This window comes from Antennarius striatus, chromosome 8, assembly GCF_040054535.1.
Source record: "Antennarius striatus isolate MH-2024 chromosome 8, ASM4005453v1, whole genome shotgun sequence".
In the NCBI taxonomy this organism is placed as follows: Eukaryota; Metazoa; Chordata; class Actinopteri; order Lophiiformes; family Antennariidae; genus Antennarius; species Antennarius striatus.
Genome location: NC_090783.1, coordinates 774979 through 792674, shown reverse-complemented (window position 1 = coordinate 792674; position 17696 = coordinate 774979). Strand labels below are relative to the sequence as shown.

Genomic DNA, 17696 nt, shown 5'->3' with positions numbered 1-17696 from the left:
TAAAAATCACAGCAAGGAGCAAAGTAACAAACAAAAAAAGAACCTTGAAGGGAAGAACTAGAAGTCCTGGAAACTGGAGATGAACTTGCAGGAAGTGAAAGGTTCTTCTGGCACCGGGAACGGCGTGAGGCTGGCTCCAATACCCACCTGATCACCACTGGGTGTGACCCGTTACCCCTACTGATAAGAAGAGGAGAAGAGACAGGATCAGGATTCAAGAACACCCTAAACAGAACCATAAGAAGACGTCTCAGCTGACCTGGGACCACCTTGGCGTTGAGCCTCTGGACTCCTTGATTTGCTGCCATCTTTCCAGAAGCAGAAGCCCTGCTATCATGAATCCAAACAGATAAAAGATCTTCAACATCCTCCACAGAAAGAACCGCCAAGCACACGACTCTCTACATCTGCCAAGAGTCCCTCAAGTAGCTTCAAATGAGTGTCCCGTCAGGTAAGAGGGTCCCCCGGACCAGCATTCCTTGTTGAGATGATTTTATCAATTCAGTTGAGAGTCCAGCTGATCAATTCCAGAACTGGTCCAAATGGATTTAAAGAGACAGAGGAGACAAGGATCCACCCCTTTATGTTCCTACATCATGTAGTTCCTACTGGAGGACAACATTGGTTCCTACATCATTTAGTTCCTACAGGAGGACAACATTGGTTCCTACATCATTTAGTTCCTACAGGAGGACAACATTGGTTCCTACATCATTTAGTTCCTACAGGAGGACAACATTGGTTCCTACATCATTTAGTTCCTACAGGAGGACAACATTGGTTCCTACATCATTTAGTTCCTACAGGAGGACAACATTGGTTCCTACATCATTTAGTTCCTACAGGAGGACAACATTGGTTCCTACATCATTTAGTTCCTACAGGAGGACAACATTGGTTCCTACATCATTTAGTTCCTACAGGAGGACAACATTGGTTCCTACATCATTTAGTTCCTACAGGAGGACAACATTGGTTCCTACATCATTTAGTTCCTACAGGAGGACAACATTGGTTCCTACATCATTTAGTTCCTACAGGAGGACAACATTGGTTCCTACATCATTTAGTTCCTACAGGAGGACAACATTGGTTCCTACATCATTTAGTTCCTACAGGAGGACAACATTGGTTCCTACATCATGTAGTTCCTACTGGAGGACAACATTGGTTCCTACATCATTTAGTTCCTACTGGAGGACAACATTGGTTCCTACATCATTTAGTTCCTACAGGACAACATTGGTTCCTACATCATTTAGTTCCTACTGGAGGACAACATTGGTTCCTACATCATTTAGTTCCTACAGGAGGACAACATTGGTTCCTACATCATTTAGTACCTACAGGAGGACAACATTGGTTCCTACATCATTTAGTTCCTACAGGAGGACAACATTGGTTCCTACATCATTTAGTTCCTACAGGAGGACAACATTGGTTCCTACATCATTTAGTTCCTACAGGAGGACAACATTGGTTCCTACATCATTTAGTTCCTACAGGAGGACAACATTGGTTCCTACATCATTTAGTTCCTACAGGAGGACAACATTGGTTCCTACATCATTTAGTTCCTACAGGAGGACAACATTGGTTCCTACATCATTTAGTTCCTACAGGAGGACAACATTGGTTCCTACATCATTTAGTTCCTACAGGAGGACAACATTGGTTCCTACATCATTTAGTTCCTACAGGAGGACAACATTGGTTCCTACATCATTTAGTTCCTACAGGAGGACAACATTGGTTCCTACATCATTTAGTTCCTACAGGAGGACAACATTGGTTCCTACATCATTTAGTTCCTACAGGAGGACAACATTGGTTCCTACATCATGTAGTTCCTACTGGAGGACAACATTGGTTCCTACATCACTTAGTTCCTACTGGAGGACAACATTGGTTCCTACATCATTTAGTTCCTACTGGAGGACAACATTGGTTCCTACATCATTTAGTTCCTACAGGAGGACAACATTGGTTCCTACATCATTTAGTTCCTACAGGAGGACAACATTGGTTCCTACATCATTTAGTTCCTACAGGCGGACAACATTGGTTCCTACATCATTTAGTTCCTACTGGAGGACAACATTGGTTCCTACATCATTTAGTTCCTACAGGAGGACAACATTGGTTCCTCCATCATTTAGTTCCTACAGGAGGACAACATTGGTTCCTACATCATTTAGTTCCTACAGGCGGACAACATTGGTTCCTACATCATTTAGTTCCTACAGGAGGACAACATTGGTTCCTACATCATTTAGTTCCTACTGGAGGACAACATTGGTTCCTACATCATTTAGTTCCTACAGGAGGACAACATTGGTTCCTACATCATTTAGTTCCTACAGGAGGACAACATTGGTTCCTCCATCATTTAGTTCCTACAGGAGGACAACATTGGTTCCTACATCATTTAGTTCCTACAGGAGGACAACATTGGTTCCTACATCACTTAGTTCCTACTGGAGGACAACATTGGTTCCTACATCATTTAGTTCCTACAGGAGGACAACATTGGTTCCTACATCATTTAGTTCCTACTGGAGGACAACATTGGTTCCTACATCATTTAGTTCCTACAGGCGGACAACATTGGTTCCTACATCATTTAGTTCCTACAGGAGGACAACATTGGTTCCTACATCATTTAGTTCCTACTGGAGGACGACCCCGTCAGGTATGAATAAACGTGAACTAACAGCAGGTGGTGACAGAGTCTCCTACAGGTAGTCTATCGTCTACATCGCTGCTCTAACTTTCAACCTGACCTGAATTGTCTTCAGTCTCCATGTTGGTGAACGTCTCCATGAACAGAAATGCATTGTGGGTTCGTTTCCCGCTTGGAAGTTAACAGAGATGTGGAGAAAAGGAGGGAACGCTGCAGATGACGCCAACAGAAAAGACCAAAAGCCCACAGGAAGTGGCATCAGAGCAAACTGCTCATTTAGTCTGAGATCTGCAGAGTCATGTTAACATGACACGTGAAATCTGAATCTATGGGGTGTTCATGTTACGCTGCTCGGTGGAGGAAAGGGGAACTACAGTACTCCAATACAGTTGTTGGAATGTTGGTAAGTCTAAATCTCCCATCAACCCTGCTGAATGTTGTGGAAAGTCTTTTTTCAAAGCTCAGAGCAGTGAATGACTTTACAGAAGAATCACTTTCATCCGTCGGATTTCTTTTATTGTTCTGGGATTGTTTCCTCACATCTGTCCCTCTGGATGAAAATTGTTGTAGAAATAAAGTTTGATTGATTGTACTTACTTTAAACAGGATTTTGGGTCACATAGTCTTGTTCCTGGAATCTAATCTACAGGAACTCATGATTAGAATCAAGAACAGACGTTAGAACCTCCTCTCACAGGCTCCTCCTCCTCTGAATCCATCAACCAGGAGGTGAAGAGCGTCTCTGCTCACTTCTGACGGCGTCCAGCGATCAGATCAGATCAGCAGCCAGAGGGATGGAGACGATCGATTATATCAATGAACCACAGCCTGAGCAGGAACCCAGAAGAATAGACAGAAGACTGCTTCAGAAGGGTCAGAACTCCATGTGATGAACTCTAACGACACACGAGCTGATAGAGAGACTCTAGAGTTCTCAGGCCGTTGGTCAGATTTTAAAGTCACCTGATTGTGTGACCTCCAGTAAGTTGTGTAGTCCTCTGTGGGTTCTTGTAGTCCAGTAGAGGACAGGATGTGATCCTACAACGGTCTTTGTTCAGACTTCAGACGACACTTCATTTCTGAACTCATTTCTCCGGGGGCTGGGGGGTGGGGGGTTGCTTTGCATACAATTTTCAAACGAGTTATGAGTTATTTAGAGAAGTTTAGTTATTTGTGCCCAATGACGACTTGGCGTCTCATTGGTGTCTGGTCAGCGATCAAATGATGGAATATGAATTTGTGTGTTTTATAACTGTAGAATATGAGTTAGCATGCTAACATCAGAATGCTAACACCTCTGACTCTGTGCTGCTTCCACAGAGAAGATGTTGGACTTCATCTTCATCAGCTTCGGCCTGTTGTGCATCATCCAAGCTGTTCTCAACGTTTCTCTACGTCTCTCTCGTGAGTTCAGTCGACGCTTTGTGTAACTGTCAGCTTGACCAAACAGAACACACAACATCCGTGTTACACACACGTTTATTTGCATCATGTGTCTCACAATATCCTACAGAAACACGACAAGACACTTTCAGATTTTTGTAGATGGATAGACAAATACTTTATCAATCCCAGAGGACATTGTTTGTATCTACTGCTCATATATTCACACACACACACACACACACACACACACACACACACACACACACACACACACACACACACACACACACACACACACACACACACACACACACACACAGTGTGACAGTCTGAAGAAAGATTCACTAAACAAGTGAAAAGTACAGAAAGTATAAAGGTCCAGATAGCAGGAGGCCCACAAGGTGGACAAGGTACATCCCTCTGACACTGTGAGACACGTCTTTGTCCAACTGCACCATCAACACCCTGGTCCCCTACAGTGTAGCACAAGCCACAAGCCTGATGGTACGAAGGAAGACCTCAGCCTCTCTGTTGAGGCGCTGCGTGACAGCAGTCTGCCGCTGAAGGAGCTCCTGTGCTTTGAGAAGGTGGTCTACAGGGGGGGGCTGGTGTTCCTCATGATAGCCCTGGCTTTGGATCTCCTCACTAGAACTGTCTCCATAGAGTCCAGCCTCTGACCAACCTCTAAACCTGCTCTGTGGTTCAGTGGTCTCTGAACTCTGCCAGACCTCTCGCACCAAGTTACACCCCAATCAATGGTCCAGTTTACCCCTGTTTGCCTCCACTTCCTGCTGGGCCTTCCTCACCTCCTTGTTCCCACTCCTCAACACCCCCTTCTTCCTCTTCAGGACAGTCTTGACCTCCTTGGTGACTCATGGTACCCATGGTAACCAAGGGACATGAAAGAGGACATGACAGACAAAAAACACACAAAAACACTCACTCAGCAGAGGAACTCTGCAGCCTGCTCGCACATGTGCACTAAACCATATTTATTAAATTTAAACGAATCTTTAGTTCTGACACTGTCTTTGCCACAAAACACAGAATCCACCAGTTTGAGCTGCAACACAACGCAGGAACGATTCAACAACCAGAGCAGAGAGACGGACCTGCAGAGAAACCAAATCACAGACCTTCAGAACACCATCAGGAACCTGGAGAAGAGCCTGGGTGGTGAGGAAACATCTGCCTGTCTGCTGGTCTGAACATGAACTGATGAAACTCCATCTAAGAACGGACGCACAATTCTCCCACAGCCTCTGAATGTTTCATTTATTGATCAAATCTACTTTTGATCAGCTGTTTGCAATCAGATCAATGCAGCAGTGTTTTCCTGACTGCAGTCTCTGAAGGTCCAGTTCTTCTAGAAACCCTTTAACCTGATCCAGATCCAGACTCCAGCGTTCCTCCAGTTCTGGAATGTTCCTGCTTCAGTCCTCCTCCAGACGTTCTGCTGATCCAGAGGACCCAGAAGGTCCGCTTTGGTTCCACGGCTCCACAGAACAGCATCCAGACCTTCTGGGTCTGATCCAGATGGTTCTGAGCTGCTGGTTCTTCTCTGGTTCTTCTGGCTCAGCAGTGGTGGAGGTCTGGGAGCTGATGGAGACCCAGTCCTGAACAGAAACCCCTTTGGACTCTGCTGCTGAAGTGGATCCATGAAGCTCTGGACTGAGTTCCATCATTTAGAGACTTTAGTGGTGGAAAACGCTCGTTTTTGATTGGTTGATTTCAAACAGCTGATGAAGAGAGTTTCAGGGACATGATGGTCCACATGTCATTTCATCTGATGGAGGGTGTGTTCATGTCATGGTCCAGAGCTCGGCCCCTCGTCTCAGTCGTGTCCTGATGGATGGGTGGTGATCCGTGGCCGATGTTACTTCCTGTCCCGTGATACAACATCCTGGCAGGAGAGCAGGAGGTCCTGTCAGGCAGACGGAGCTGATCTGGTGGTGTTCAACAGCCTGGAGGAGCAGGTAAGGAGGACTGGAGGAGTTCCTGGACCTCCTTCTGGGAGCTGAAGGAGAACTTTAAAGTCTCTTCTCTGTCTTCTCAATCAGCTGGGTGTCTTTAGGTATCTGATTCGGTTTGCTGGTCTGGAGGTCTGGATCGGTCTGAGGAACACAACAGGGACCTTCCAGTGGGTGGATGGATCGATCCCAGATTCCATGTAAGAATTCAGAGTCAAGTCAAATTATTCTGTAGGACAGGTTGAGTCCAACCAAACGCCTGTTCTGTGTTCAGGTCCTGGTTGGACATCACTGGACTGGACTGTGTGAAAATTACCATCTCTCTTGATAAACTGTCGGCCATTTCAAAGGCTGCCCCCTGTGGACAAAGGTTGCAGTGGATGTGTGAGAAAGATCCACGTTAACAGCAGCGGCTCATGGAAACGACCTTCTCTTCTTCTCAGGGCTTTGAACCAGAACTTTTTGCCAATCGTTTCGTTCCGAACAGAAACGGAATTATAACTTTTCCGGTTTTGTGTTCCACCCATAAACTGATGGTCCTGAACCGGTTAGAACAAAAAAATAAAGTTCCTGAACTAGTTAATAACGTTCCTTGTAAACATAAATATGTCGGTGCCGTATTTTACGCTTAAAAGCCTTAAAATGTCTCAAAAACCAACGCTGCTCCTTCTGACATGAAGCGTCTTCTGTGTTCACTGAGTTCACCAATCTGTAGAAATGTTTCTGTGACGTCAGTCAGAGATCCTCCAGACCGACCACTGTCCACCGAGAGGACGTATTACGTCACTACGTACGCCGGCAGCGATGGACCAATCAGAGGACGTATTACGTCACTACGTACGCCGGCAGCGATGGACCAATCAGAGGACGTGACGCGAGGCTCCGTCCGGCACACCTCCGGTAGGTACCGGTATGGGGGGGATACCGGGACTGGACCGCAGGTGTGCTGGTAACCACATCTGATTGGCTGAAGACCCCCGACGATGACGTCAGCGATGGATGAGAGACGTGAACACAGGTTTACCAGGACTGGGGGCAGTGCAGAGGAGTTACACCCCCCAACAGGTGGTGGATTGTGGGTCCTGGACTAACGTGTCTGCTCAGACTTCTGTCCGATGTTTCTCTAAAGCCGCATCATTACCGGACAGACCCCCGGAAACCAGCCGGTCAGCGGTGGAGAAACTACCGACAGATTCAATGCAGACCGGAGACGAGACTTCAGGGATTTACTACACATTTGTTTTTGTTTTCGTTCCTGCCAAAATACCAAAAGTTTCTGGTTTTCGTTTTCGTTCCATGAACCGGTTCCGTATGCCTCATCAGGTTTAGTTTTACACTGTCTTACCACCGTGGACCCGGATCGTCAAGCCAGATTCTCTATCCAGGATCTTTCTCCACTATAGGATCCCAAGACGTTTCTGCCCCCTTCCTATGTGATCAGCACGGCCACCTGGGCAATTGAGTTGGTGGTCAGAGAGGCACAGAAGGACTCTCCAGATCCACAGGACTCTCCTGCCTGTCTGTGCCTGAAGTAAGGAATCCCATCCGCCAACAGCCGGTCTGCTCCGTCCCTTACCCATACCCAACTGACCCCTGTCCCACTTCGCCCTGGGCCACGTTGGCGTACTGAACCTAAAATGCTGAAAATCCAGTGACCACGCGGCGTTGGAGGCTCAAACATATCAGGAGGAAATAATATTCCCAAAGGATGGGGAATATAAACAAAGAGGGGGACAATAAACTAAGAGACGTGAGAAACAAGCACTATAGAAATAGTGTAAAAGAGAAATAATAGTGTGACCCCACCATCGGTACAAAAGAACCATGTTGGGTTTAAATTCCCATATGGGACACAACATCAATCAGTCTACAGCAAATAACTCAAAAATTGGGATTTGTGATCCAGCCGTGACTGAGTTGTGGCCTCTCGTGACAAATTTAATTGAACAGAGAATTCCGAGTATAAAAAAGGCAAAATAAACCAGATTGAAGGTGTGAGGGGACCATGTTCTGATCACACACCAACGAACTCACAAATGATAAATGTAATAAATGCAAAAGAACAAAAATATACAATACTTAAAATAAGTCTTAAACATCTTTTGAAAAAACGGTGAAAAGAAAGAGATTTGTAAAACATGGAAAAAGAAGATGATTAAAGTTCACTCAGATTGTGGCCCAAGACTGTATTTATTTGAAATTGTGTAGAAAACAAACAAACACATCACGTCCTGCTTTGTTTCTGTGGATGTCGAGGGGGAAGGGCCGTCCCTTGTGTACCGGGAACATGAAACACAAATTCTCAAGAACAGAGAACCAGAAAAAGGGAAGTGAATATTTCAAAATGCCCCATGAAGTCCTGGACCTGATGCCCAACCATATGGAGTCATCAGCCACAAGTTTCCCGTCTATTCCAGGTAATCAACAAGCCCTGTGGCTCATAAAAGAGGAAGAGGAGAACAGATGATGAAGGTCAAACTTTAGCTGAATTAAAAAAGACCAAGAAGTGAAGCTTCAGGAAGTTATAGAGAGGGTGAAGGTTTATCAGCATCATCTGTTGGTCGGTCATGAAAACTTGATGTTGATGAGCAAGATAGTGAAGAGGAAGGTGAAGAAAGAGAAAAGTCAAATCGGAAATTAATTTCTGCAACATCAAAAGCAAAAAAAACGCTGATAGATGACAAAAATATGAAACTACATCAAACAACCTCCAACCAAACCAGAGAAATCCAGAAGATGTCGCTTCGCCCCGCTGGAGACGGGCGAGAACCAACAACACACAGGAACCTTCACTCTGATGCACAACACCTTATCTAAACTACCATCACCACCGGAAGGGGGAGCAGCATGGACCCCCTCCTTCATTAACACATTAGGACACATTTTAGGTCTGGGGGGGCGTTAAAAATGCGACACGAGGGGAGTTCCAAGACTTTGAAGAAGAAGCTGGAACTGATGAATTAGACAAAGATAGACCGTTGGTTGAAGGAGCTGAACATTAATGACCTGTTCAGACAGACATTGATCTAACCTCTAGAACCAGAAGTACAACATCTGACAGAAATGATTAACCCGGAAGAGAGACCCAATGATTGCTGAAGAAAACATGTTTGACACTTTTATGAAAAATACCCAAAGTAAGTTAGTAATTTAGTGCTGTGATGTGTTCATGTACTGGTTTCTGTTAATGTTTGCTGCATGTCTGGTCATTTACACTCCTTCTTGTTCACTGGTTCCCCTCATAGAGGGTGCCAGTTTCCTTTGTTTGAACAAATGACATTTTTTATGGCAGAATGTTGATTTATTTAACGTGTTTACTTTCATTTATGACACAATTATTTTCTTAACATATTCAACGGTCTCTGTTACTTCCTTCTGTGAACTGAGTGGGAGGTTGTGATTCAGTGTCTGTCCAGACGGTGGCGCCAAAGCGGAAGCAGAGCGAGCAGGAAAACGGAGAAGAAGAAGCAGCGCTCGGCTATTGCTAACAGCCCCAGCAGCGGTAGAAGTTGTCAGGCCTCGCCAGCCGGTGAAGCTTGGAGAAATCCCAAAGAGGCTTTCTGGCGTCTTTCTGTGTGAACAGCTGTCAGAAGAGACTCTGTTCTGTTCTCTGGACCGGAAGACGCTCAACAAGGAAACTTTCTGCTTCCGCCCCGACGAGCTAACGCAGCTAGCTTAGCCTGCTAGCCGGAAACCATCTTGTGGACTCGGAGCACATCAGCGAACAGATTGTAAAGGATCGTGTCTGGAGGAAAAGTTGTGCTGTGAACGAGTCAAAATGTGTGACGTCCAAACGCTGAGAGCTTTTGTCCTGCAGCGACTAACTGCTGCTGCTGAAGACATCATGGAGCAGTTTGAAAGAACGTTAGCAAACCACGAGAACCAGGAGCAGCTTTGTGGACGACAGAAGCTCCTGGACGGTGTCTTCGGTCCTCAGGTCCACCTCCAGACAGCAGGTGGGTTCAGTCTGGTTCTGCCATCGGTCTGAAGTTCATCCATTCACTGAGGGTTCTTCTGACGCCCCGCAGAGAGGGGGTCATCGTCATGTCGGTGTCCGTCCGTTGGTCCACCAAATGTCTCCACAACCGCTGCAGATTGGAAGATGGAACCAAAAGCACGTGACTCAGGCAGCACAGGGGAGAGAATGAGATGAGGACGTTGACCTTGAGAAAACTAGGTCAAGGTCAAATTACAACTTTTGTACACTCAGGAACCGGATGAGATAGAAAGACGAGGGAGGAGGCCAGTGTGAGTGAGACCGGAGATTAAAGCTAGTGCTTTGATCTAGCTATGCTTTGATCTACCCTGACCTATGAAAGTAGGTCAGGGTAGATCAAAGCTAGTGTTTTGAAAATTTCTATTCAGGGGTGTCACAGGATGTTGCAGTCTCTCACTGCCTTGGTTCTTGTCAATGATCTAAGTGCGTTCTTACTGCTCCAGTCTTATTTTGTTTTCATTGCTTCTGTTTCCTTCATGGTGTTTATTTGTGAAATTATTTTATTCTGATTTATTCACTAAAAAGCTTCCAACAGTTTTTTAAATGATTGTTAGAAAGTTGTAACAACAGTGGTTTAAATGTCAGCAGCGTCTTAAAGGTGTTTATTTCACGATTCACAGACGTCCAGCTGATGTTGGTGACAGAAGACGAGGTTCATCCTGAGCAGCAGGATTTAAGGTCCAATCTGGACCGGGACATCCAAACAGAACCTCCACACAGAACCTCCTCACAACCAGAATCGGAGGAAGTCCAGAGCAATCAGGAGATCGATCGGCTGCAAGGGATGAAGCAAGAGGAGGAGGAGGATGTCACAGAATTAACAGTTTCTTCAGTTCCTGTGAAGAGCAAAAAAGATGAAGAGATACCTCAGTCCTCACGGCTTCACTATGAAGATATGAAAACAGAGGCTGGTTACCAGATGTCACACTCCTCTGAACCAGAGGACCTGGAGGAGACCAGTGAACCTCAGCCAGACTCCAACCAGTTGAGGAACAAACCTGAATGTGGTCCTGGAAATCCACCAGTTGGCTCCTCTGAAGGTGGTTCCTGCTCTGGTGACGAGAAACTTCTGCAGGAACAAAGTGGAGTCCAGACTGGAAAGAAAACATTCAGTTGTCCATTTTGTGAACTGACTTTTCCGTACAGATCGTATTTTTATCGACACATGAGAATCCACACAGACGAGAAACCCTTCAGCTGTTCAGTCTGTGGTAAAACGTTTAGACAGCGTGGACACCTGAGTCAGCACATCGTGATCCATTCGTGTGAGAAACCCTTCGTGTGTCCGGTGTGCGCTAAAGGATTCAAGCATGCTGGAAACCTACGGGAACACATGAATACCCACACGGTGGAGAAAACCTTCATTTGTTCCGTGTGCGGTAAAGGATTCAGACAGGACCGAAATCTGAGACGACACCTGAAAAGCCACACTGCTGAAGACATCACTGAGCAGTTTGAAGGAACGTTAGCAAACCACGAGAACCAGGAGCAGCTTTGTGGACGACAGAAGCTCCTGGACGGTGTCTTCGGTCCTCAGGTCCACCTCCAGACAGCAGGTGGGTTCAGTCTGGTTCTGTGTGCGGGATGGAACCCACAGCGGTACTGACTGTAGGGATTACTGTAGGGATTACTGTAGGGATTACTGTAGGGACTACTGTAGGGATTACTGTAGGGATTACTGTAGGGATTACTGTAGGGACTACTGTAGGGATTACTGTCAGGATTACTGTAGGGATTACTCTCAGGATACCTGATAGTTGGGTGGGTTTGTATTTCCTTAGTCTGTGTGTTCTGTTGTTACTGTTGATCTTTTATGAAGTCCTGACAAACTCCTCCCACTCAGCCCGAACAAAAAGTTAACTTTTTCTTTGCTGTCAGATGACCAAACTCATATCTTTAATATATTAAGCTGGTACCAGATGAACTACATGATGATCTCAGTTGGCTGTTGGGGTTCGTGACCTAAACAAATCTGTTAATTCCACAGATTGCTCTTCCTTGTTTGTCCTTTAACAAGTTGATTAAATCCCGGCTGTTGGATCCAGTTTCCAATGTTTCCTGTCTCAGAGAACAACAGCTGGGGGATGTGAACCCAGTCTGCTTCAGTAGCTGGCGTCGCTTTGTCACTGATACACAATAAAACCAGGATGCATCCAAACCTTCTGGTCAAATAGAAGGGTCTGAAAGTCAGGAACAGATCCCCCCGTTCACAGTGTTCTGACGACACCACCGATCATTTAGGTGCAGATCCCTCATTTAGGTGCCTCTAGATCAGCTGATGTCTGTCTGGTACCAAAGACGTAACCAGCTTTCTGTAGAACACAATAAAGACACGTCCATCCAGTCCATATAACAACACACCAGTCTCCCACGCGTCCATACGGTCCACAAACAACCAACGTTTCACAAATCAAGCTAACAAAACAGAAACAGGATGACAGATTCGTGTCACAGCCGTGTCGCGCCCCAGAAGTGTTCAAACGTTTCAGCTTATGAAACATAAACTAGTGTCCATCACGTTTTAGTTTTCTTTGTGATGTAAATAGGTTTACGGTTTAGGGGACTAATAGTTAACAAGACAACAGTAAAAAACAAGGACTGACCATCATGTAGTTTCTGTTTAGTTACTTGAAGGTGAATCAACACAATGAATAAAGGAAAGTTAACAAGACATCCACTGATGCACAACCTTTGACACACCATCAGCGTTGCTTCCTCGGATCTTAGGGTGTTTTGGGTCTTGCCACAGACGCCTTCCTCAGGTGACGAGGCTGATCAGTTCTTGGCCTGGGTCCAGGTGGCTTGCTACTGCACCCACTGCCCCCCCTCCCCTTCAACCAGAGCCATCTGGAGGCATCCTGCACAGGCCAATGCTGCTGAGGCTGGGTGGTAACCACAAACATCTGCGTCGGTAGCTGCTTACCCTTTGCTCCAAGCCTTCCACCACGGTCATGGTGACCTCATATATGAGCAGAAGCCAGAGGATACTTGGAAGACTTCCGTGCTGGTAGATGGAGGCCTAGGATCTTCCAGGGAGCCCAGACTCCACTGTTTTCAACATGGATGGATAGGTAGATACTTTATCAACGCCGGGAAAAATTCCGTATATCATCTGCTCACAATAAATACATAAATGCCAGAGTTCATTTTACCTCAAGAAAGTAGTGCATCCCTGGGATGCGCTTCAAAAAAATGTGTGCATCCCAACACTGTGCTGTATGCCATGTATATATGGTTTATTTGACAATAAAGTTGACTATGACGTCTATGCATCCCAAATTAATAACAATATACGGTAGAAGCCATATGCAAGGATCGAGTTTTGCCAATAGTACAATGTAAAAACTAAAACTTAATTTTAATGATATCATTGATAACAACGTAATAACTGCCTCACCCATGGAAACAATCACGTCAATTGCAGTACAAATGTTGGGATTTTTGCTGGTTAATAATGGCGATTTCCAGTTTAGAAATTTAAGTGGACAAATTAATAAATTGTGAATATTTGTTGAATGGAAGTGCATTTTTTCCTAAAATTGTATCGCGGAGAAAGGTAGCATCATTTAATTGTAAGTATTTGAAGCTTGCTTCCCAAGGACACACATTGTGTGATGATCATTCGTCCCTGTCAAGAAGTTTTCATCAAAGATGGAAGGACGCACGCTAATGAGCTACACAATAACAACAGAAAAACTAGAACCAAGGCAATCAGATACTACAACATCTCGCAATACCCCTGAATTCAAAATTTTACCCTGACCTACTTCCATAGGTCAGGGTCATTTAATAAAAGACCCATGATCCATCATGTAACTCGTGCATTCTATCTGTAACGAGGTTTCAGAGATATGTACCTAAAAGGTATCAAAGTTAAAATGTGACCATGACCTTCCTGGGATCATTGGGTGTTTCAGGTCTCGCAACAGACACTCTCCTCCAGGCGACTGGACCGAGGTTGATCAGTTCCTGGCCTGTGTCCAAGTGACTTTCTACTGAGCCCACTGCTCTTCAACAACAGCCATCTGGAGGCTTTTCTTGCTGCTTCCATCTTTTACTTTGGCTTGTCTTCAATGCCCTTTATGCTCAGGGTACTGTATGCTTTGCTCAGGGAGTGGCTGGAAAATCCCTGACTGCCCACCTCTACCGGTGTGAGCCTGGTCCTCCATCGCTCCTCTGACAAGCCTCCACCAGATCCTGACACTTCTCCCTCTTTCTTGTGGTTTATCCTTTCTCTCCTCCCAAGGAACTGTCAGTTCCAACAAGACGAGTTGTTTTGTGGCCTCTGACACCAAGATGATGTCAGGTCTTAGTCTGGTCTGGGTGTTGTGTGCCGCAATCTTTCTGAAACTCTTTACACAAAGTAAATTCAAAATAGATTCATCCATTGGAAATTTGCCCAAACATTTATGGGTAAGTTACAGCAATAACTACAAAATATAAATGTATGAATTTCTTTGTTTTTCAGACGTCCAGCAGATGTTGGTGACTAAACAAGAGGTTGATCCTGAGCAGCAGGATTTAAGGTCCGATATGGACCAGGATGTCCCTCCAGAACCTCCACACATCAAAGAGGAACCGGAGGAAGTCCAGACCAATCAGGAGATTGATCAGCTGCAAGGGATGGAGGAAGAGGATGTCACAGAGTTAACATTCTGTTCAGTCCTTGTGAAGAGTGAAGAAGAAGATGAAGAGATACCTCAGTCCTCACGGTTTCATGATGAAGACATGAAAACAGAGGCTGTTTACTATGACTACGAAGGCCTAGAACCAGATGAAGACCAGATGTCACACTCCTCTGAACCAGAGGACCTTGTGGAGACCAGTGAACCTCAGCCAGACTTCAACCAGTTGAGGAACAACCAAGAACCTGAATGTGGTCGTGGAAATCCACCAGTTAGCTTCTCTAAAGATGGTTCCTGCTCTGGTGATGAGAAACTTCTGCAGGAACAAAGTGGAGTTCAGACAGGAGAGAAAACATTCAGTTGTTCATTTTGTGAATTAACCTTTCGATTCAGGTCAGATTATTATCGGCACATGAAGCTCCACACAGGTGAGAAGCCCTTCAGCTGTTCGTTCTGTGGCAAAGGATTTAGAAAAAGTCGAGATCTCTGGGTGCACACAAGAATCCACACAGGAGAGAAACCCTTTAATTGTTCAGTCTGCAATAAAGAATTCAGGCAAGCTCAACATCTAAGAGAACACATGAGTATCCATACAGGACAGAGACCCTTCAAGTGTTTAGTGTGCAATAAAGAGTTTAGACGTGGCTCAGACCTAACAGAGCACAGGAGAGTCCACACAGGAGAGAAACCCTTCATTTGCTCAGTGTGTGGGAAAGGATTCACACAACGTCGCAGTCTCAGGCAGCACGCAATAATCCACACTGGAGACAAACCCTTTATTTGTTCAGTGTGCGGTATAGGATATAGACAGAGTGGAACTCTAAAGACACATATGAGAACCCACAGTGGGGAGACGCCCATTGGTTAAAGTGTTTGTAATAAAAGCTTAACTCTGGTTGTTCATTTGAGCAAACATGTGTTACCAACAGAAATGGATTTAAATGAAGATGTCTGTTTGTTTTAGTGTAAACTGTTCATAGATGTGATTCCCTGATCAATCATCTGGATTGGAGGCCAAACTGATCACCAGTCTCCCTAAAAATAAATGCAAATTTGTGGACTTTCCAGAATTAAACTGGGTTTTTTTCCGCAGTGTGTGTGTCCCTCTCCTGAACAATGACTCTCTTCTGCTCTGGCTCTGAGTTCCTACCTAGGGCGTGGCTCATCCATGCTTCACACAAAGACACACAAACAAGTTGGTCCATGATGCAACAACGACTTCCCCCAAAGTAAAGCTGGGTAAACGTCGATCCCCAAATTGCAAACAAAACGTTAGCGTGTTTGAAGTATGTCGATGCACAAGCTGCCACAACAAACCAGGTGCCAGAGGTGGTGACAAAGACAGGAACGCTTTATTCAGTTTGATTCACTGGATATGGATCTCGTCACTCTGCTACTGTTGTGGCCACCTGGTCTGGAGTATAGAGGACTTCTCCCATCGTTGGACCTCCCCACAAAGATCCAGTACAGAAAAGTTCCTTCTCCATCTGGAGAAATCCTACGATTCTCCGGTAGATTTTAACCCGCCAAATCTGGATTATTTTAAGACTATCATAGTCCCATGACTGTTTCTGACAGAAGGTCACGGCACAACCCAGGAGCCAGGAAGAGAGGGAGGACAGGGGCCACACAATTTGAAGGTCAGGGATTGGCCCTTGTCATGTAATCCCAGGGACACGATCTAGTTGGATACCAAAGCCATCAATCCTTAATTCCCTGTCCATTCCCTTCATCTGAAAATGTTTCCATGGTTGCCAAGATGCACGCATTCCTGTATTTGTGAAAGAGTTTGACCTGCGCCTGCAATACCTCAGCTTTGTTCCGATGGGATCAGATATTAGACAAAAGGACGGAGGGAGGGGGGTATACGAACGACTTGTTGGTTGATCTTGTGTACGTCCATCCGAGGTAAAACGAGTAATGAATGTGAACTGACCAAGTGACTCAGAGGCTTCACACCAGATCCCTGGATGATCCAAACATTGTTCTTGGAGATACAGCATGAATCACTCACATTATCAGACATTGTCCTGCACCTTCAAATCCAATGGCCTTGGAATTGGAGGTGCTGATCTTCATCACACTCACGTCACACAGCTACAAACCAACCCAGTGCACACTGAAGGTAGCGACTTGATGAGAATAACAGGACATCATCGGCAAAAAAGCAGAGATGAAATCCTTTGGTCCCAAACTGGACTCCCTCTGGCCACTGGCTGCACATAGAAATTCTGTGTATAAAGATTACAGATCATGCTGAGCATCTATCTCACTGTGTCAGTCTGCAGTGGCTGTTCAGCAGGATGAGAATGTGTAAACACTTCAGTGGAGGTGAAATGTCACACTCTGTATCTGGCTATAAAGTTCTCCGTTTCATGTCCTCTTTCTCTCTGCCTACGCTTCCTCTGGCCGGTGTGCTCGGTTTCTCAGCTCCGATTGGTCATTCGCTGGACTCCAGACCACACCTCCTATGCTGCAGCCAGTTAGCCTGATTGGAGCGTCAGGGATCCCTCCGCTCTTTGTCAGTTTCTGGGCGGCTTGTAAATGTGTGGCAGCTCTCCTCTGGGTTGGCTTTTCTGATTTAGAGAAGATTTGTACAGCTTTTGTGTGTTCCTTTGATGCATGTTACTGATTGCTGTTTTATTGGGTGCAGGGGTGTTATTCTGTCTTTGTGTTAAGTCTAGTGAAGATAGTACTGTGTTTCTATTGTTTTTGATTTAAAGGTAGACATTTAAATTTATACTGAGACATTCTGATAGTTTCCCAGCTCCCATCCGCCTCTCTCTTGGTTTGTTCTTTGTTCTTATGAATCTCTGTCAATCAGTTCTTAAATGCTTAATGTTTAATAAATCATTTTATTGTATTTGTATTTGTCCAAACACGTACCTTTAAAAATTCAAAATTAAAATGTACAAGAAATTAAGGAAACAAAGTGACTGTGGGCGGAGCCATCTGACATTACCTGTGTCATGTCCTTCCTATACTTTGATGTAGGCCCACCCCTCTGTTAGAGGCAGAGGTGCTGGGCCACGCCC

At 45.2% G+C, this 17696-nt stretch overlaps 2 protein-coding genes across 3 annotated transcripts; both read left to right on the top strand.

Moving 5' to 3' along the window:
• The first annotated feature begins 3448 nt into the window (after window positions 1-3448).
• Window positions 3449-8172, top strand: LOC137600768 (dromaiocalcin-1-like). 2 transcript variants are annotated; one of them, XM_068322569.1, is made up of 6 exons: window positions 3449-3556; window positions 4004-4087; window positions 5117-5245; window positions 5888-6045; window positions 6130-6239; window positions 6314-8172. In XM_068322569.1, exons 1-6 carry the CDS (start codon window positions 3478-3480, stop codon window positions 6441-6443), a joined length of 690 nt encoding a protein of 229 aa, XP_068178670.1. In that variant the 5' UTR covers window positions 3449-3477; the 3' UTR covers window positions 6444-8172. The 2 variants fall into 2 exon arrangements, with proteins under 2 accessions (XP_068178670.1, XP_068178671.1); XM_068322570.1 differs by having other exon boundaries at window positions 3529-3664.
• A 117-nt stretch (window positions 8173-8289) lies between these two features.
• Window positions 8290-17494, top strand: LOC137600750 (zinc finger protein 135-like). The gene is made up of 3 exons (XM_068322533.1): window positions 8290-9995; window positions 10657-11592; window positions 14505-17494. Exons 1-3 carry the CDS (start codon window positions 9818-9820, stop codon window positions 15527-15529), a joined length of 2139 nt encoding a protein of 712 aa, XP_068178634.1. The 5' UTR covers window positions 8290-9817; the 3' UTR covers window positions 15530-17494.
• Window positions 17495-17696: the final 202 nt, after the last annotated feature.